Source organism: Symphalangus syndactylus, chromosome 8 (genome assembly GCF_028878055.3).
Source record: "Symphalangus syndactylus isolate Jambi chromosome 8, NHGRI_mSymSyn1-v2.1_pri, whole genome shotgun sequence".
NCBI classification, from domain to species: domain Eukaryota; kingdom Metazoa; phylum Chordata; class Mammalia; order Primates; family Hylobatidae; genus Symphalangus; species Symphalangus syndactylus.
Genome location: NC_072430.2, coordinates 57,918,083 through 57,940,308, shown reverse-complemented (window position 1 = coordinate 57,940,308; position 22,226 = coordinate 57,918,083). Strand labels below are relative to the sequence as shown.

The following is a 22,226-nucleotide window of genomic DNA, read 5'->3' as shown; positions in this document are numbered from 1 at the left end:
TATTAGGTTGGAGTGAGCCAGATTTACAAATGCCGTTAAGCCACAAAATTTGCTCAAAGTTGCAGCATTGTAATTCAATAGAGCATTCTAGCTGTGTTATTTCTGAAGTGAACAAAACAAAACTTCAGTGATGCAAAGATAATAAAATAACATTTCAGCACATTTGCAGATAATGGTATTATTAGAAGTCTTAAACCTAATTACCAGAGCAATCATTCTAGGTTCCAATCAGTTGACACTCAAAATTTCTAAAAGAAAGATCTAACCTCTGATAACTTTCCTCTCAAGTCGTGAGATAAACTATTGCTTTCTATTTGATTAATTTTTATTGTGAAAACGTTAAATATACAAAAAAGTACAGAATATAATAAATACCCATATTTAACAAATGCTAATAACATTTTACCATATTCACCTCATATTTTTTTTAAAAAAGAAATAAAACATAAATATAGTTGAAGCCCAAAGGTGACTGCTCTTCTGAAGGTGGTTTGTGTTTCTGTCTTTTACTTACCCATATATTTATAGCCTAACTCCATGCGCATTTATTTCTAAACAATATATACTGTTTCTCCATTTTAACTGGTGTATAGTATTCCATTTTATGAACATGCCACAGTTTAATTATTTTTATCCCCATTAGACCATACTTATTTTCAGTTTTTCTTACTATTTAAAAAATATTGTGATGAACATGTTTGTGCCTATGTTCAAGAGTTTATCTAGAATAGACACCTAGACATGTAGTTATTGAGTTGTTTGATATGAACATTTTCACCTTTAATTGCTCTTCAAAGTGGTTATAATAACTTATACCTGCAGTGAATTAGTTGTCAACCATGTGAAGAGTTGATACTGTCTGAGGGAAGGAAACTAATATCTCATTGCTCTGATCAATCATTTTATGAAAGTTGAAATGTTTCCAGTATAAGAAACTGTCATTAAAATTTTTCAGTTTTTTCCCATATGTCTCACAAATCAAATTGACGTAAAAATTACTGTAATATAAAGTGCTCATTAAAAACAAAAACTCAAGGTTTAGAAAATGAAAAGTATTCTATTCAAATACACAAAGCCATACAAAAGTACAAAATATTAGAAGTATATTGAGGTCTAGATGAGTGAACCCTACACAGAGCAAACCAAATAAATATTGAGTGAATTGTTCATATTGTTCAAATGAACATTTTGCTCAATATTTATTTGGTTTGCTCTGTGTACAGTACACTCTTCCTTTCATCTAGAACTCTTTGCACCCTGATTTCCAGACCAGGCAAATTGTGTTTCCATCTTTAGCAAGCTCTTGACTGATATTTGCCATCACTGAACACAGGAAGTTCCTCTGAGGCATTTGCCACTTCCCTGGTTGGTGACTAAAGTGCAGGTGCAGAATCAGCACATCTGCACAAGCAAGCAGATGGACTGTTGCTGGGGCTCACGCAATCGGCCCCTTCTTCCTCTAGCCAAAGCAACTTTATTTCGAGCATTTCTTTATAAAAATTTTGAGACTCTCTCCTCTTCCTTGATTCCTTTGGATATTCAGAAGTTGAGAGGTCTAACTTGCTGTCTATCCCCCATTCCTAAATTTTGAGCTCGTTTCTACAGACAAGTCAATTTATGGATTTGGGGTTTGTTGATTCCTTAGCCTGAAAATACTTTGTTCTTCACAGAATTGTAAAAGCAGTGAAAAATGTGTGTGCTTTGTGGATACCATCTCTCCTTGTGCTTTCTAATACATGTTGAGTATCCCATATCTGAAACTTTAAAATCTAAACCTTTAAAGAGAGAGTCAACATGACTCTCAAAAGAAATGCTCATTGGAGCATTTTGGATTTTAGATTTTCAGATTTTTGGATTAGGAAAGATGAACAGGTAGGTATACTGCAAATATTCCAAAATCTGAAAGAAAAAAATCCAAAATTTGAAACAATTCTGGAATATCCAAGCACTTTAGTTAACCCAAACTTGCATTTCTTTAGTGAGTAACACCCTTTTACTGAAGGTCTTGCACTCCCTATAACTGGGGAACACCGGGCTGGAAGAGAGTAGAAGAGAATGTCCTTGTGTTTGTGTTCACTTGTAATCCAACAATAACAAAAATAAGTTAGCAATATACAGCTGAGAAAAAGTAAGACAGATTGGTTGGACAACCCAATTAATGGGGAATCATGGGGAGCATGAAGGTAGTGTGTCCTGTGGAGCTCTCTTTTTCCCTCTCAAGTGGGGGTTAGAGAGGCAACTCCCTCAGCATTCACTCAGGGCTTGTCACTCATGCCTGCATTGGTGCTGCACCATGGAAAGAATGCTCCTGTCTTGGCTCCAATGCCTGGAGTAGACTTGGAACATAAGCTCTGAATGGCAGTCCTGGAGGACAGTGGTTCTCGACTGCCACAGAACAGCAATCTTTGGCCCCCAAATTATTCTTTATTTTTTATTTTTGAGATGGAGTCTTACTCTGTCACCCACACTGGAGTGCAATGGCACAATCTCCGCTCACTGGAAACTCCACCTTCTGGGTTCATGTAATTCTCCTGCCTCAGCCTCCCGAGTAGGTGGGATTACAGGTGTCCACCACCACGCCTGGCTAATTTTTGTATTTTTAGTAGAGATGGGGTTTCACCATGTTGGTCAGGTTGGTCTCGAACTCCTGACCTCAGGTGATCCACCAGCCTTGGCCTCCCAAAGTGCTAGGATTACAGGCATGAGCCACCGTGCCCAGCCAGCCTCTAAGTTATTCTTAAGCAGGTTCATTTTAACAGCTCTGGTGCAGGACAAATTTGGCTGTGTGTCAGTTGCCGAGGTAGGAGTCTGTGACTATCTTTGAGCCCTCCATGGTTGTCACAGAATGTTTATCAACAGTGCTATGGTGGAACCAAGATTCTAAATGTGACTGTGAGGCCCTTTGAACCCCTTGCCTGTGTGTGTTAAGGAACAAGGGCATAGCTCCATTTCATTTCCAAAATTCTTCAATCTGCAAATGCAGAATTTCACTAGGCATGAAAATGGACTCCTATAGTGTCCTGTGAAACTCAGAGTGAGTTTCTTTATAGAGTCTGAGCGAATAGTTTCAGTAATCTGAGTAAATAGTCTCTGGTGTGTATCTCACGTCTGAGAATCCATAAGTAGCTATTCATTTTGGTTACCACCACCCCAGTGGTCCCCCGAGGGACATACAACACAGTAGACTTGCTAGACTGATGCATACCTTTTGTTACAGCATTCCTTAGAACTGTGGCTTCTTGCCCTGGTTAGCAATGGAGTACTAATAACCTCAAGCAAAACTGGCATAAAGGTTTATTTTGATTGCTAGCTCTGAACAATTGGGGGTAGATGCCTGGAGCACTTTGGGAAGCATTCAGAGGTTATGAATGATCTCAAAAAGAAATAGGGCCAGGTGCGATGGCTAACGCCTGTAATCCCAGCACTTTCGGGGGCCAAGGTGGGTGGATCATTTGAGGTCAGGAGTTTGAAACCAGCCTGGGACCCAACATGGCAAAACCCCATCTCTACTAAAAATACAAAAATTAGCTGGGCATGGTGGCGTGTGCCTGTAATCCCAGCTACTCAAGAGGCTGAGGCACGAGAATTGCTTGAACCCAGGAGGCGGAGGTTGCAGTGAGCCAAAATTGCACCACTGTACTCCAGCCTAGGTGACAGAGTGAAACTATGTCTCAAAAATAAAATAAATAAAATAAAATAAAATAAATAGCAGCATCTGCCATGACACATGATGGAGAATGTGGCTTACGTGGGAAATATTTGCTATCCCTGTCCTTGAAAGCTCCTCTTGCCACTAGATTATAGTCAGATTCAAGTAGCATATTCCATGCTGTCTTTCCTTTGAGCTTCTTTCTGGTTCTTGGCTGACTATCCAAATGGTATGGCCCATACTTTCACAGAAAGACTGCCCCAAGGCTGCCTGACTTCACCAACGCCAACTCCAGAAGATAGGATTATGAAAGACATCAATATGGAAAGAAATGGCCCCTTCAGAAGATGTATCAAAGAGGAACAAAAAACACGTTTCCTGTGTCTTTCCTATATATATTTTTTCACTAATAGCTCCAGCACACCTAATACTATTGAATCATTCCATTCTTGGTGCATTTCAGAATTTCTCCTCTTTGTAGGGTAGGGAGAAGCTTTGAGCTTCTAGTATGTTAGAATGTGCCACTAATAATTTGGGATTCTCAAAATTCCTTAACACTTTAGGAACCTGGTAACTTGTGGCACTAGAAATGGGTTACAGTAGAGTCTACCAAAGAATACCACCCTTAAGTTACAGTGTCTTAAATTCTGTTATTCTTCAGCGTGGTACAGAGCAACACTGACTTGTGCAGTATCCTTTTATCTGTCCCCATACATAAGGAAAAGCATTTTGTTTTTTCAATTTCTGAGAGGTACTTCCCTATGTCTCCATATTGAGATGTTTCTGATACAGTGATATCTTCTAACTAGTGCTTTTCTTTCTTTTGCCAAAAATGATGTCATTAATTCAGGAGTACATTATAGAGTTTATGGTGGTCTAAAATTAGGAATACAGTTCTGACTGTCCTCAGGGACAGTTAACCTTGCATTAGCACTTTTTTCTCACTCTGAGGATGCGAATATGCCTTTATGTGCTTGCTGTTACCCCGATTCTCCTTTTAGCTTAATTACTCTTTTCCAAAGGGTCCTCTCTTGTTATAGCCTTGTGTTAAACATTATATTGCAAATCATAAACACACTTTGATTGTTTTCCCAAGGGCTGGTTACAGAACATCAAAACCTGCTTTATGACATTCTGAAAGGTGGGTCTGGTAGCTACAAATGTGGTAGCAAGATGTGAGGCGGCAAAGGCCATTGACACCACTGATTGAATTTGCACGCTACATAAGGGTTTAGCGATGTGTCTCCAAATACGTTAATTTACAAACCAACTGGACCACATTGTACTTGGGTCTGTAGCACTCCATGGTGACATGTGGATCAAAGACTTGGCTCTTAACAAGCTATGTAGGAATAATTTGTTTTATGTCATTGCACACTGTTGTGTCATAGGCACAGTGCCTGCCTGCAGGGGAATGTGGGGTTGTATCATTTCTGAAACTAATAATTGGAGAATATTTCTTTTTCTTTGCCATGAAACTGAGGGGGAGTTGTCATATAAATTGGTTTCAGATGTTGGAGTTGTACTGATTGAGAATTTTAGGCTTCAGTCATATGCCATGCTGTGAAGTGCTTTGCCAAAATAATGACTTGTTAAAATAAATAAAGTAAGTGCCTCATAGTTTGGGAAGTGGACTGTAAAATCCCAGTTCTTAGTTCTAGGTAAGTGTTGTGGCTGCTTTCTTAGATATACCAGGTGCACATAAAATGTATTCCCCCACATCCCCTCTAACCACCCCCCAGCTCCTTGCAAAGTTAGCTGAGGCTTGTTCAGGAAAGAAGAGGGTGTTGGAGCAGAGGGCTCCTGAACTCTTACAGAAATGTGGTGATATTGTTGCTCTTTTCTTTGCTGCTCTTCCCCACAGAGTGACTATGTCTCTGTAAAGTGGCACTCTTTTCTTGCTTTTCTGGGTGTGTGATTTTGGGGAGAACAAAAATAATAGCTATGTGCTATTTCATTCAGGCCATTCAGAAACTCTGATGATTTTTACCAGTGTAAATAAAGTTTGTGATATATGGAAAATATTAATGTGACATTTTGTGCTCTCAAGGAAATGTGTCAAAGGATTTTTTCCCAGGGGAGTTCAGGAATGCTTGCACTGTATCTTTACTTTGAAGTTAGAAGATCAATTGATAAAAACCAGGGCTTAGTTAAAAGGCAGGAGAGTTAATGAACACTTGACTGTTTTTTTTTTTTTTTTTTTTTTTTTAAACATGATGACCAGAGAGAGTGAAGTATTTAAATAGGCATACTTTTTTGTAGCTATACTTGCAAAGACTTAGAACCTATTGTTGGAGTAAACTTGGAATCTTCTCAGAACCTCTCACCTCTAAAGTTCAGAAATGTATAAGTCTAGGAACTGCTAAATCTGTCTCAGGTATCACTCACAAGGAGAGCAGGGAACTTTGTTCTTTTATTCATGTATTCCAACACCCAGAATAGTGCTTAGCTCATTATATAATAGAATTCAATAAATATTTGTTAGATGAGTAAAGGAATGAGAAGGAAAGCAAATGCCTTTTTAGATTCCATTCAGCATTGTAGATATGGGCTTAGTGAAAACAATTCTGCTCCTATCCTGTCCTTGAGAAGCCTTATGTTTAGCAGTATAGTATTAATGCTGTCACAGAGTTTGGCTGTCTACACAAGTATTTAGATTTTAAAATGCTGCTGTGTCTTTGGGAGATTTAGTAGACTGTGTGTTACTCTAACATGGCATCCAGCTCTAGACCAAACTGTTAGGGAGCAGCAGTTGAGTATAGCATCTTTTCTGGCTGGAGGGTCTAACCTCACTGAGTTCACAGCTTTTTTTTTTTTTTTAATCAATAGTGCAGGAAGATTTAGTAATACCCTAAATACTTAACCAACAAATTCCTGAGGGGGATAGAGGACCAAGTGCTCCCTTCCAAGGGAGGTGGAATGGAATGGTCAGGAGCTCAGCGGTCTGAAGTTTGAGACTCAGTGATGCACAGATAGAAACCATACCATGCAGCCTAGGCAGGGCAACAGAAATACACAGAATTGTGGTGTAATGGTCAGAATGGGGTAGATGTTCTTGAGTAAGAGCTTTGGGCAAGCCTGGGCATTTAGGTAATTTAGATGCGAGGAGCCTGGAGCAGAGTGTTAGTCATGCAGTGTGGCCTCTGCATTATACCTTTATAGATTGTGTTTTCTTCAACCAGGAAGTACTAGTCATGCCTCTTTTGTTTTGCTAAGCCGCAGTTATAGTGAAATGGAGTAAATATCAGATAGACTAAATATCCTGTCTATAGCACTCTTAAGCGTCATCTCTACTTTTGTCTTAAGCTTATTTCACAAATCTGTAAATTATTTTTTTAAAAACCTGATAGCACTTCCAATGGTTCTTATCCATGAAATGCAAATTGAGTCTGATACAATTGACTGTTGCCCTCTTGGCCAGTTTTGCATCTGTTTGTAAACTCTTTCAAACATCATGATGCTTATCATAAGTCTACTCTTTGGGTTCTCCTTTGAACCAGTTGTAACATCTTCCTAGTTCTCTCATTTATTGGCAAGCTTAGTAAAAAATATTTGACATGGATTCATGCCATGCTTTTAAAAAATTATTCTTTACCAATACAGAATTTTAAACTTAGAGAATTGATAAAGAGGGAGCTAACTGATTCTAAGTGATCTGAAATCTTCAAGTATATTTTATTTTTGAATACGTGATACGGTAGCAAGGGGCTTTCTCTGGGCAAACGTGGCATTTTGTATTGGCTTAGCTAGTCTTTCTACCTGCATAAACCAAAGAAAAGGAAGGAGCAGAGCCCTGGGGGGTCAGAGGAGGTATCAGGTGTCATATGCATACATGGAAAAAATTCCTATGATATGTGAACGGATGGTTATACAGAAGAATAGCGGAGATAGCAGAAGTCATCTGGAGGTGTAAAAAACAATGCTCTAAAGGGACTTAAATGTCCCCCCAAATTTCTTGACAGCTGGCAAGTCAAGGTCCTATTCATGTAGTTTCAATTTTGTTAACTTAGATTTATGTTTTAGATGTGAAGCATCCTCAGTCTTATAATGAGAAAACCCATTTTGCTATTTAGTTTATGGCCAACTTTGTTAAAATATGTATACTTAATAAAGCAAGGACTATACAAGTTTCCCTCCACTTAATATGACGTATCTTCTATTCTAAGTCATAAATGTTATCTGTGAGAACTGTCAGGAGAGTAAGAGCTTGTTCTGTTTCTTCTTGGAGAGACATTTTGGACAGAAATCTTCCCTCTCAGTAGAGTCTGTATAGAACTGTGAATGACTAATACAAATATGTGAAAATAGTCCTTTTATAGGAGCTTAGTTATGTTTGTTAAAGTTATCCCTGCAATTAATGGACATGAGGGTATGATGAGCTTATGGAAAATGTGAGATTTGTTTCTGAATTGAGGAAGATAAACTTGTGTTATATGGCCAGTAGAGAATTTCTGGCTTGTAAAAGGGAAGATTTGGGGAGGATATAATCACTTGCTTCAAACTGTTTAAATATTTGCTGGGTCATTGTTCATAGGAGAGATTAAACTTATTCCATGCAGTTCCCAGGGACCAAACTAAAGCCAACAAGTGCTTGAAGTTACAGGGAGACATCTGTCTATTCAATGTCCGGTGAATTTTTTAACAGCTCATGAGAGTGCTAGTTCCAGAAGATTGTGGACCTCTGGAAGCCTTCTCAAGAGCAGATGATGGATCACCTGCTGGTAACCTTATAAGGGACCCCTGTGAGAGGAAACTCAGCCCAGGTTGTCTCTAGGGTCAAAGACCAGTTTTATAATCCTATGATGGCTTTGGTTAAAAACATGCACATGTTTTATTAAAACATTAGGAAAAATGGAGAAGGTTTACTCTTTCTTCCATAATTTCTCCTGCTACATGTGAAAGCCACTGTTATTGCAAGTCATCATTCAGTCTTTCCAGAAAAATGACTGACATTCTGAGACTTAGGAGGAGGTGTTGGATTTCCTTGCAGATGAAGAAGCCACTGTTCTGTAATCATTCTTTGTGTGGGCCCAACCGGATTTTGGCAACAGATGTACTTGATATATAATTGTGGCAGTAGCCAAAAAATGTAACCGGGATTGGCAGTCCCAGGGACCACATGGCTATCTTGGAATGTGACAACACAGGAATTATTTTCTGAAACCAATTGCCTTTCTTTTGGCAAGCTTCAGATATAGAATATAGTTTTGCTCACCACCAGGGGTTAAAGTTAGGTATTGGAGGGAATGAGGAAAGCAACAATCTCCAAACTCCAAGTTTTAAATCTCCTACTACTTTTTTGCCCCCAGAAAGGAAGAGCCAGATGGAAAGAGTTGGGGGCAAATATCAGGATTTAAAGGACCTAATGATGCTATGCTATTTTCAAAAAGTAGGATTAAATATAGATTCAGGGAGCAGTGAGCTTGGCAAGAAGGTACACTTCACAGGCATGGTAGGTCACTGCTTCTCTAGAAAAAGTTCAGGTTACTGGGCAAATTCTAAACACTTTATGAGCTTATCTTAATTTATAGCGGCAGCTTGATGCATGAAAAATAGTTGGTGACCAAGTTAGGATTTTGATGTAATCCAGCCCTCTTGAGAGCCAAGCTTAATCTAGCACACAGGGGTTGACAAACTATGGCCCATGGGCTAATTTGGCCAGTCACTTGTTTTAGTAAATAAAGTGTTTTTGAAATGTGGCATTGCCTATTCATTCAAGTGTTCTCTGTGGCTAATTTCGTACTACACAACAGCAGAGCTGAGTAGCTACAACAGACTGTGTGGTCTGCAAAGCCTAAAATATTTCCTGTCTGGCTCTTTACAGGAAAAGTTTGCGACTCTTGGTTGTTTCAGATTGTTCCACACTTTATCATAGCCATCTTTGAGAAGATGCTGTTTACACTGTTATGAGCCAGAGGGGGAAGTTAGCAGAAATTACTAGCAAGGCCGCCCACAAATATTTTTACATCTTCATCCTCTCTGCTCCTCTTTCTCTGTTGCTTGGACCTGGTCTCATTTTGGCACCTATTCTCTAACATAAGAGTTCTTTTAGATGCCACACATCATGGAGATATAACCTAACAGAATAAACTATTTTGGCCTATCTGCCCTTTTCTGCCTAGGTTTCTGTATAAATTTTAGGTGTAGAGTGAATTTATTTAATGTTTGTTGTATTCATTAGTGTATGGGATTGGACTGGTGTTACTTAGAATAGTAGTGACAAATTTTTTCCTTTTTTTTTTTTTTTTTGAGACAGGGTCTTGCTCTGTGGCCCAGGCTGGAGTGCAGTGGTGCGATCTCGGTTCACTGCAACCTCCGCCTCCCGGTTCGAGCGATTCTCATGCCTCAGCCTCCTGAGTAGCTGGGATTACAGGCATGCGCCGCCATGCCCGGCTAACTTTTTTATTATTATTATTATTATTATTTTATTTTTATTTTTAGTAGAGATGGGGTTTCACCATATTGACCAGGCTGGTATTGAACTCCTGGCCTCAAGTGATCCACCCACCTCAGTCTTCCAAAGTGCTGGGATTACAGGTGTGAGCCACCATGCCTGGCCAGTAGTGACAAATTAATGAACAAGGTGACTATTTTGCTTATTAACAATGGATAGAATTTTTTCATTCTATATGTGATTACAGTTCACTTGAAATTTCTAAAAGCAGGTTCTTTGCAAAGAGAGCAGGTTTTTATTAGCAATTATTTGCCTTTCCCCTGTAATGAAAATGATCACAATAAAATTTACATTGTGTCATACTGAAACAGTATTCTTCTGCTGTTGACATTTGTTTGGTTAAGCCTTACTATATCTCCACTATATTTGAGATGATGGTATTATTATACATTGCTAGAAGAGTTTCAGCCAGTCTAGACAGTTAAAGAGTGTGTCTTTCTTCCTTGACAGATATTATCTAAGAACCTCCTCGATTCGTAACAGCACACATAGAGATTTATGGCTTTAGCTGACTAAATGAATGTTGCTTCAGCCTGTGATTTGTGGTCTAGCGAACAACCGCAGAGCATGACTTTACAATTGATTGACCTTTTGCATAGCTTATTTTGGGCCTTACTAAGAACATCTTAAACTAAAAAAAAAAAAAACAAAAAAACTCTGACATACTTATGTATTATTATTTGGGAAATGATCCTATTAAGAAAGTGTCCTGTGCTTTAAGAAAGTGTCCTGTGCTAACTTCAGAAGAAGTTATTCTTCCTTAAAGACTTAATTTTCTAACTGCATTTTCAGTCTCACCTATATCAACAGAAGACTTCAGCTGCTACCAAGAAATTGTTTGTCACACAAATTTCTAAATATATGAGTATAGAAATTTTGAAAATTAACATGCTTTGGGTATACAAATCTTGTCCCAAATCAGAGATTCTCTCTCTGCATAAACAGCTGATATTGAGGTTATGGTGAGTTTTAAAAATAGAAATCCAGTAAGAGAAGACAATTAGGAGAGAAATGGTTTAAATTATTTGCTGTGGGAGGTGGAGGGGTGCCCCAGGAGTGGAGGACAGAGACATTCCAGATGCCAAAGGGTCTTGATGCATTCCATGTCCCCTCAAACGTCAGACAAAGCAAAGCTCTTTTCCTGACAATACATAATACTTTAGAACTTAACTTCTATTTTAATTGTAAAAATAGTGTATGTTCTTGGTAAAATAAAAATTTGCATGGTATAGAAGTTTATAAGTTAAAAAAAAGAAAACCTTCCCTTCTGCTATCCAGAGGTAGCCATTGTTAAGTTTTATTTATATTTCTGGAAATGTTTGTGTGTAGTGTATACATATTTTTCCCTACAGATGGGAAAGATGATATTCTGAAGCATTGTCTCCCCAACAATATATTTGCTTGTCTTTTCTTTATTGTGTGTGGGATGGGATCTTGCTATGTCACCCTGGCTGGTGAACTTCTAGGCTCAAGCGATCCTCCCACCTCAGCCTCCTGAGTAGCTAGGGCTATAGGCATGTGTCAACAAGCCTGGCTAATTGTTTTATTTATTTATTTATTTTGGAGAGATGGGGTCTGGCTATGTTGCCCAGGCTGATCTTGAACTCCTGGCCTCAAGTGATCCTCCCACCTTGGCCTCCCAAAGTGCCAGGATTACAGGTGTGAGCCACTGCACTTAGCCCCTCTATATATATTTATTCTCCTTTGTATTGTTTGTTAATTCAAACAGTACTGTAGTGAAAAATTTTCGTGATTATATATCTGTGCAAGTGTGAACATGTAATTATAGGCTAAATTCCTGAAAGTAAACTTACAGGGTCAAAGGCTATCTGGATTTTAAATGTGAACAATTACTACCAAAATTTACTTCCAAACTGGTTGCTGTAATTTTTACAGTCCCAGTTACAAGGACACTGAATGGACATAACTGGAGACTCTGGAACAGTATCATTATTGTCAGAGCTAGCATTTATTGAGCGTGGTTTGTGTATACTCTTCCCAGAGCTTGCTTTATTTGTATCAACTTTTTAAGTTCTCACAAAGATGCTATGAGGAGGCAGGCACCTATTTCACAGGTAAGGAAACGAAAACTGAGTCACAAAGAGGTTACTTAAGAGTCACGTAGCTAGTGAGAGACTGAGGATTCAAATGCTGTTGGTGGTGAGAGAAGTGTATCACAGTCATCTTCGAGGTGAATAGAGGTGATAGTGAAGTCCCAGATATAGCTGCGAATGTCTACCTCAGTAAGACGGAGAACGAAGAAACAATGTAAAATTTCTTCTCAACAAAGTGATGTTGAGAAAAATAAATGCGTCCTTGTACATTTAAAGAGGATGGGAGAGGATCTCTTAGAATTTTTTACTAGCCGCTGACCAGAAATTTGGAATGAAAAATGTGCTATTTGGAAATGAGGTGAAACTAGAAAGATTGTATATTTCTTTATCTTTTAAAAGAGTTGGATGTTTAAAAAAGCAAAAGTCAGTGTTCCTGAAGGCACTTTGTACTGTACAAGTTCTCTTTTCTAGCGAAGGGCTCTCCCATCCACAGAATTTGGGATAATGGAGTAAAGTATACAATCTAGAACAGAAGTTAAAACAGTAGTCAGTGCAGGCTGAGAGCAAGAAGTGTCAAGGTGAATTCCATCCAGCAGGAAATCTTGTCCATGAATATTCTCTTATAGATGTCTATCAACCTCCTAAGGAAAAGGGAAGAGTTGGATTAGAGAAATAATAAAATTAATGTTCAGATCCCCCCTCTCCTCCTGCCAGAGAACAATTGCATTCATCTCCTTCTGGCCTATGTTTCCACAGAGCAACAGACTCTTAATGCCTCACAAAGGAGGAGGAGAGAGAGTTTTGGTTCAGAGATGGGAGTTTCACATGGCTCCTGCAGCACACATCTGCATGCAGGGACCAGTATTGCACAGGGGAAACTGGAGATACATTGCCCAAATTAAGAACTCTGAGGATCACGTTAGTACATTTACAAGAAACTTTCACATACTTTAGCTTGTTTGGTCTTCTCAGCACTGAGTCATGTGAAATAAAAATGAAGCCTTCTTCCCCTTATTGTGATGACAATATCTACGTGTGCTGTTAATCTATTTGCATTATTAAAACATTTCCAAACTGTAAAGACTTCTCTCTGTGTACCAATCTTCAGTTTCAAGAATGGTCTCTCTTCTGTAACTGTTAAATATTAAGCTTACAACAGACAGGCTCTTGTGGGACCTCAGTCATGGGACTTGATTTGGTTTTAGTTTTGGAAATTTGCCCTACTTTGGGGGATGGAGAGATCTGACACCTTCTGCTTCATTTTATAGGTTCAAATACCATTGAATATCACTGTGAGTTTTGGCTTGTTTAATACATTGGTAAGAGTGGGGTTTTGCTAATTTTAATACTCCCTTTTAAGAGGAAAGAAGGGTTTAGCATTTATACTACCACTACAGCTATTTTATTAACATGTTAAAGTATAACCAAGGCCTGTTTCTAAAAACTCATCAGATTTCCTAAACGTTGTGAAACTATGGGAGTGTAACCCAGTCTAACTTCAAAGCCTCTGCTTTAGCCTTAGTCCCCATCATCTGGCTTGTTCAATCTCCAGAGGAAATTCACACAACTGCCTTGGTTGAGGTATCAGTTACTGCCAGCTTTTAAGGCACTGTAAGCAATAGTTACTTTGCCCCCTTGTTGTGACTACTTAAAAAATAGTTTGGAAATTACATTTCTTTTATTCCACCTGTGTAGACCTGTCTGGAAAGATCTGCTTACAGAAAGTGTTTTTTCGAGGCACAGTATAGGACTGAAATTAAATGCCCCACCTTGAAACCACTCTCCTGAGGGTTGGGATTCTGACATCAGGATATAGAGCTCTACTAAAAGAGATGTTAAAACCTAGTAGGTAGTCACTGCTTCATTATGAGACAGTAGCTGTGTGTACATGGCATAACATCTTCTCCACTAGGATGGGATATTGATTGTCCTCAGGTGGTCTTTGAATGTGAAGCTAAAGAACCAAAATTTTCCTTTTCTGGTCTGTTTGATCACACAAGTGACTCACAGCCACATAGATGTGCAAACACGCATAGAAATTCCTGACCACAGTGCCATCTTCTGCTGGGCTCAGTGTGCAGGTGGAGCAGAGGCCACAGCCAACTGATAACTGATTTTGTTTTTTTTTTTTTTTGAGATTTGGCTTCAGGTTGGCACAGATCTCCCATCCACAGAAGCCCTGGGGGGGCTTAGGGGCTGGCTCCAGGTCACCCTGCTCTATAAGAGGCAAGGCTGGCTGGGACAGTTTAAGAATTGGTGCCTGAATTCTTTGGGTTTCAATTCTTTTCCACTCAGAGGCACTACTATTTCTATCAAAACTCCTGAGCTGTCACAGCATGAGGGCTGCGCCTGGAACTAATGTGAGTTCATTTTACTACCTTCCATTCAATGTCAGGCTTTATTCTTCTACCTCTTCATCTGAAGCAGTACTTAATTTTTGCCACATCAAATGAAACCCTTCTTTAAGTTTTTACTGTCTGATGGAGTCTGAATACACTAACTGAAAAAATTTGATTAATAACTGGCTGAATCCTATGGTCACCTAAGGCAAGTTTCCTTCTCTTATGGATTCCATCCAGGTGTGTAGTCTAACAGTACTGTCCAGTGTGACATAGCCCCTGAAGGAAAACAACTTTACACCACTTAAATTCTTCTTGATCCACGCTTCAGAAAATATCCCCTTGTTATACCTAACTCACACTTCAGCATTCTCTGTGGAAATTGAGCTGGGAAGAGCACCCTAGTCAAGTAGGCAGTCTGATCATTTAAAGCCAACATTTAAAAATAAATACGTCCTACCTTCATGTCTTCTAAAGGCTTGAGTGGGTCATTGTCTGGGTGCTCTGGAAGTCAGATGTGTTTCTAGGTGCTGTATGTGTATGTTGGGTGGTATGTCACCTTTTTTCCCCCCTTTTTAGGACCAGGAAGAAAACAAGGGAGCTACAAGTTGGCCTGAATTCTACATTGATCAGCTCAATTCCATGGCTGCTGTAAGTAGACTTTTATGTTCTTTGACACACTGTTTAAAATGCAAGTGTAGTACAAAGTACACAGTTGCACAATAAATTCGATTGAGTATGACCTACCAAATGTCAGTACCTTTCCAAACTGCATCCTAAACATTCAATGCTGGGGAAAGGAAAGAGCATAGGAGGGATACTTGGCAAAGTGATTTTTCCACTATGTTTTAAATAAAATCAGCACACACTAAAATATAATTGAGTTTAATGTTGTAAGTGAAAATGTAGTTTGAAATCTGGCTTGTGTTCAACTTTAACTTGCAATTGCTCTTACCAGTCACTCGGAGCTTGGTTATGGCAGCACTATTTTAAAAGTTAATACCATTTTAAAATAATATGATTAAGCGATTTCTTTACTATATCCCTCCCATTCTCTTTCTTACTGAGAACTTGGTTATTTCCTGGCATCGTGATTTTGCAGGGGACCAAGTACTCTTTACTCATATAATAGATCAGGAATTCATGAAGTAAGTGGTTTAATGAAAAGGCATCATAATAATAGTGCTGAGATGTCCTTGGAAAATCTTTAGTACATGGATTGTTGGTTCAGTAATTGCTTAATATATATTCTCAATGCCTAAAATATGAATTCTAATCACATGGATGTCTGTGATGTCAGCATTGCCAGCAGCTTGAGAGGGACACCTATTCATCACAGCTAAAATTCACAGCAGAAAATAAGTCATCAACCTTTGAGCCTTAGTAGCTTACCCATCCCTGTTGATAAGAATTAGAGGTTGCCCATAGTAGAATGCAGTCTTTGTCTCAGTGGGCACACTCATGGTTTTAAGAGTCAATCTGTTATATTCATGTTTATAAGATGCAAGTAGATGATAGCTTCTAGAATACTTTCTTCTACCTCCTTCCTGCCTTCTCTCTTTATGGAAAATAAATTTCTTATCACTCAAAACAAGCATTTTAAATGATCTCATAACATTTTCCTGCTGCTGGAATAGTTAAAAACTGATTAGAATATGTGAGTCATTCACACGCTTCCTAAACTTTTAGAGGTCTTGACTTTTAGTAACTTCCTCTTTTTTAGCTTTTTTCTTCAAGATGCTTCTTCTGTTGTCATACAATGAATAATAAACAGCCTATAATTTATATATAAATTATAGAAGAAACTACATTAGTTTTTCCCCAAGGGTTTCTAGTCTAAAAGCATAGCAGAAATGGACAGAAAATAACCACCAAATCCTTCTTATTCAAGGCATTTCACACAATGCCAAAGATGAGAAAAGGGTGATCTCAGCATTTGTATGAATATGCTAACAAAATGTGAGATTTGTGATGACCACCAGGGATTTTCTGTGCATCTGCCTAAGCAATAATAATTTGGAGCCATTTATATTTCCTGCATATAAAGCTATTTTCTGAATTCTTGCTCCTGGCCATTAGGAAAAAAAGAATTGTTTCTCTTTCTAATTAAATCTGCATTGTTTATCTAACAAGAGAAGTTGCTTATTTGTTAATGAATTCCCTTCTATAAATGGGGAAATACTAAGTACTGTATGGATTTTTCCTTTCTTCAAGTATAGGACAGTTAGATTAATTTGTCCTTTAGTGACTTAATCCCTGCCTTGTCTGAAGTAGACCTGGCTCATTTGTGTGCTACAGGGTCTGTGATATGCCAACATGTGGCCCTTCTTTAAGGGCCTCCTCTCTCCTCCATCCAGCTCTTGGACAATTCTTTGCCACATTCTTGAGTGATCTACATTTTAACTGTTGTGTGTTTGGTTCCCAATCCAAAAGCCTTCCCAAGAGCACCACAAGTCTATTAAATTGTCAGTGACTTTGCTATAACTTTTTGTGTCAAACACCTAAGAAAGCTTTCTAATGTTCCTTTTAGGACTGAGCCAACATCTTTCCAGGGTCAAAAGTAAAAGGCATTAATAGTCCATGAATTAGTGAGGCCTCAAAATTCCTGCATAATTCAGAGAATAAGGAGATCTGATGAGACCAGAAACCCTATGCCTGGTTTTCTGTTTTCTCAACATTCTGATTGCCACCACTGCCTTGCGTAGTTCTGGCTAATCACTATGATGTCTGTACTGGAGAATTCTTGATAACACACAGCAGAAATCCTGAGATATTGTACCTGGAGCAGTGGAAAGGCGGACAAGTTCTCCAAATCCTTTCATGGCCCAGCAGCTAGACTCTTTGGTTCTCTGCTTAGGGCATTCTTGAAGGAGTGTTTGTCCACATTGTCATCACCCATTGTCTGCAGAATCAGCAGCAACTACTACATGACAAGCAGGGTAACAGGCACTTCATATGTTGTTTGTGGTCCCACCAGCATCCTATGCTGTAAGTGCTATTTATAGATAAGGAGTCTGAGACTCTAGAAAGGTTAGCTTGCCCAAGGTTATCTAATTAGGAGGTGGTCATCTAATTGGGAATTTAAACGTATCCGTCTAAGCCCAAAGACTCCTTTCCAATTTGCCTCTCACTAATTCAGATTTTGAAACCCTGTGGCATGTGAAAGAGCCCTGGTTATTCCACCTTCTCCCCGCCCCCAGGCCTAGCAAGGCTGATTTTTCTGAGATGGGATAGGCATCTGTTTTCTTTAATGTCTTAAGAGTCTGATAAACAGTCCAGGTGGAGAACTGCAGCACTTACTAGTCTGTGAAGCCAGCCTTTTGTGGAACAAGTTCAATTACTTTATGTAAGCCTCATTACAAGAATGCTTTGTTCTTTAAAGGACCCCTGAGTGATCTGTTGGCTTTTAAAGAGTGAAAAATAGTATAATAAAGAGTGTGGCCTAACATCTAGAAGGACCTGGGCTTTCTTTATATGCGGTTTCTCCATGCTTTCTCAAGGAGGAAGACTGTGAGGTGAAGTTCAGTATGCTTAGTGGGCTGGCTTATTGATTTCCCACCAAAGAAACGATTCAAACGGGAGCTAAGTTTCAGACTCCCAGCAGGAATGACTTCTGGGCCACATTTGTGCCTCTCTGTCAGACCCACATGTTCCAATGCACACCTTAGCAGCTTTGACAGAAAGACCCTCTGCAAGGATGCGCTTTGTCCTTTGTCTGCTTCTCATGTGAGCAGGTATTTAGTAAGTGCATAGAGCATTTAAAAAGCCTCCACAAGGCCTATGCATACTAGATATTTGGCATAGTAGTCATCTTCAGAAATCTAGGCATCTCCCTTATCTACTAAAAGTTGCAAATTAAACCTTCTTCCTAAATGTGAGGCTTGAAAGCTTTAAACTTTGTAGAAATTATTTCATTTTGAAAAGTCACATTTAGAACATCAAGTTCAGCTACATATCCTCAGTTACCTCAGCACGATAAATATAATCTCAGAATCAAATCTGAAAAAATCACACATAGAAAATGTTGTAGTCTCTTCTGTTTTGAAAGGTTATGTTCCTTACACAGTATTGGGAAAGGAATTTCCAATTTAATTTTCTTTGACATTTCATAAATCTCCCAACTCTAGTATGAAGAAACTTACTATAGACTGCTGCTATTCAAATGTGCCACCCTCTCCAAGATTTTTAAAAGGATAAATACATGCAGTTTTATTTGTACCAGTGACCCACAGTAAAATGTGTAGTCATTAATTTCGGGATAGTTTTGTGTCATTAAGCTTAGGAACAAGGAATGATCTTCATAAAAGGCTGGATTCTGAGCTACAGATTCAAAGTGATTGCATAAGAGTCCAAACGAGTTCAGCTATGTCACTGGAGATTAAACGTTCTTGGCTGGATTTGTGTGAATTTTCCAGGGGATGGGTCTCAGGGAGCTTTGGGAGAATTCATTGGCTGTCTCTGCACCCAGCTTCCTTCCTCACCATCCCCTGGTGACAGCTGTCTGTGAGCATCACCAGCAAGAGGACAACTTTGCAGAAACAATAACAAGATTTTAAAAACCGAGAAAACTAGTGGGTTTTATTTCAGTTGCCATAAATGATACTGATGTATTATATTTATTTTGCTTTGATCTTTACCCTTCTCATTATGAAATCATATTTAGGTTTTAGTTAACATTTAGTTACTTAATGCTGATACTATTGATTGTCATCCTTGATGATTTATGGTCCTGAAAGAAAGGCTGAGGCTGGGTCATTGAGACCCATGGATATGAGTCAGGCTTTTCTTTTTCAATACAGTCACCCCAATCTGTTTCACAGCCAAGCATTTCTGTCGGAATTTGTAATAGGTAAAAAGATTAAACTAGACAAGCATGTGTTCAGAATAGGATGAAGAAAAGGGACCAGGAGCTCCATGGGTGGAGGATCCTGGAGTCATAAGACTTGGGGTACTTTAGTGCAACCAGGTGATCACAGAGTGAAAGGGAATGGAAAGGACTAGACACCTTACTGGCATTCACAATTTTATAGTAACAACTGCAATCTTACATAGAACCTTGCTTCTGCGGCATCAGCATTGCCTAGAAATTTGTCAGGAATGCAACATCTCAGACCTTACCCCAGACATACCAAACCAGGCTCCATAGTTTAACACTATCCTCAGGTGATTTTCATATCCACATTAAAGTTTGAGAAGCACTGCTCTAGCAGATCCCTGGGTAGAAACAAGAAACACACACACACACACACACACACACACACACACTCACACTCACTCCATATCCTGATTTCTAAATGGTGTTGAATAATTTCTAGAAGTTACGCATTTACTCTGAAGGAATTGTCTATCCTAGTAATAGCTCCAAATTAATTGTTCCTCTTAAAAAATAATCAGATGTAACAAAATCCCTTTGGTCTTGATTACACTTTTTGGCTGAGGAATAGGAATGGTAGCATGGGAGGACGGCTGCCCACCTCCTGTTTTTGATAATGTGATGGTATTATTATCTTTAATTGCCAGAATGTTGTATTCAGCTACAGGTTCAGTCTTACTTCTATCAAATACAAATAGTAGTATCTACATCAAAATGTAATTACAGAATAGTTATACAAGCATTTGGGCAACGTCATCTCTACTAAGATTTCTAAACTTTTACCTAAAGCTTTATTTAAAATTTGAAAGACTTAGCTTACTTAATCATAGATTTGTTGTTTATATTTAAAGTGATAGTAGCAAATAATCTGTAGGTTTGTCTTGTTTGTACTGTAATTAAAAAATAGAATTTGAAGAAGTAACTTCTGTTTTCTTTGCATAGAGAAAATCTCTGCTGGCTTTAGAGAAGGAAGAAGAAGAAGAAAGAAGTAAAACTATAGAGAGTTTAAAGACAGCACTGAGGACAAAACCAATGAGGTAATTTTCACCTGGATGGCATGCTTTTTTTTTTCTCTCCTTCTTCCTTCCTTTTTTTTGCAATAGTCAGACCTTCTAGGAAGTCTTAAGTTAAAACCATAAAATTAAACCATAACATACTTTAATCATTAACATTTAATAAAGTTATTTTCTTCTGTGAAAAGGTATGTAGGCAGCCACTAGGATGGCTTAAAAAAAAAAAAAAAAAAGAGAGACTTTAACAATGGTAAGTTAGTAGGCAAGAATTTTTCTACGAAAAATTGGGACCCTCGTTCATTGCTGCTAGGAATGTAAAATTGTGAAGCCACTTTGGAAAAGGGTTTTAACAGTTTCTCAGAATGTTAAATATAGTGTTGCCATATGACTCAATAATTCTGCTCCTCGGAATGTAGCCAAGGGAAATGAAGACATGTCTCCCAAAAACATGTATGCAAATGTTCATATTGGCATTATTCATGATAGCCAAGAAGTGGAAATAACCTGTATATTGATCAGCTGATGAATGGATAAATAAAATGTTATATATCCACATAATGGAATATAATTTGGCTACAAAAAAAGGAATGAAGTACTGATACACGCTACAACATGAAATGACCTTGAAATATGCTAAGTGGGAGAAGCCAGTAACAAAAGAGACCACATACTGTATGATTCTATTTATAAGAAATTTCCAGAATAGGCCAATCCATAGAAACAGAAAGCAGATTAGTGGTTGCCAGGAGCTGAGGAAGTGGGGGAAAATGTTCTCTTTGGGTGATTAAACTGTTCTAAAATTAGCTAGTGTTGTTGGTCACACAGCTCTGTGAATATACTAAAAACTACTGAATTGTACACTTTAAAAGGGTGAATTTTATGGCATGTGAATTATTTCTCAATATAACTATTACTTTTTTTAAAAGATGGGTAGACTTTCTGGCAATAGTGATTCATTTCCTCTCTGATAATCAGCTTCTATGTTGTGCCTCCTGCACTTTCATTCCTTTAATGCCTCTAGGATTTGCTGAGATGTTGAGGTTCTTATAAGTACATTACATGAGCACAGGTGCTGTGAATGAAGCCAGCTGGTTTAACGAGCTTGGCTATATCTGGGTCATGTGGTTGAGTGAAAAGGCTAGAAAATAAAGATTCCCTTTCTTTATATGACTATAAAATGCAAACTAAGAAAAGTCTGATTCATGAAAAATACTGTGTAGTTATATGACAGAGATCTAGACTATCCTAACTGTATCAGCATTTCTCTCAATATGTTCTGCACTCTCAGATGTTAATCGATATCCAAGCCTAAATAAGTTTGGAAAATTTATCACATAAACAGGTTATGTTACTTCTGAACTTTTCGGTGGCTTTAATATGTACATGTGCATTGTGAGTTCATCTCATTGATTAACTTAAGTGTAAGAAATATTAATAACATTAATATGCAACAATAAAATATTGCTTTATTATTGTATTCAGTGTACATGGAATATTGAGATTCCATGTAGCATGTCATAGAAGAGTTTTGTTACAAAACCTTAGGGATGTAGATTATCATTTGTTCAACAAGCAAATATCCTGGAATTTAAGGAAGCTTTTGACTTTCATTGTTGGGGTGTTTGGGTCAGTGATCAGCACTTAAAAGTGCGTCAGCAATCAACATATAAAAGCGCATGGGCCAGACATGGTCAGTCACTATCCCAGCTACTTGGGAGGCTGAGACAGGAGGTTTGCTTGAGGCCACGAGTTCAACACCAGTCTGGGCAACATAGCAAGTCTCCGTCTCTTAAAAAAAAAAAAGTTAAAAAGAAAAAATTGACTGGGAATGGTGGCATGCACCT

At 38.4% G+C, this 22,226-nt stretch overlaps 1 protein-coding gene across 4 annotated transcripts in view; it reads left to right on the top strand.

Annotated features, from left to right (window-relative positions):
* DAAM1 (dishevelled associated activator of morphogenesis 1) overlaps positions 1-22,226 on the top strand; it is a 183,223-nt gene that overhangs the window by 110,516 nt on the left and 50,481 nt on the right. For all 4 annotated transcript variants that reach the window (XM_055289211.2, XM_055289210.2, XM_055289209.2 and 1 more), the window contains exons 4-5: positions 15,076-15,147; positions 20,312-20,406. In XM_055289211.2, coding sequence (XP_055145186.1) covers positions 15,076-15,147; positions 20,312-20,406 — 167 coding nt within the window. The remainder of the gene's footprint in view (positions 1-15,075; positions 15,148-20,311; positions 20,407-22,226) is intronic.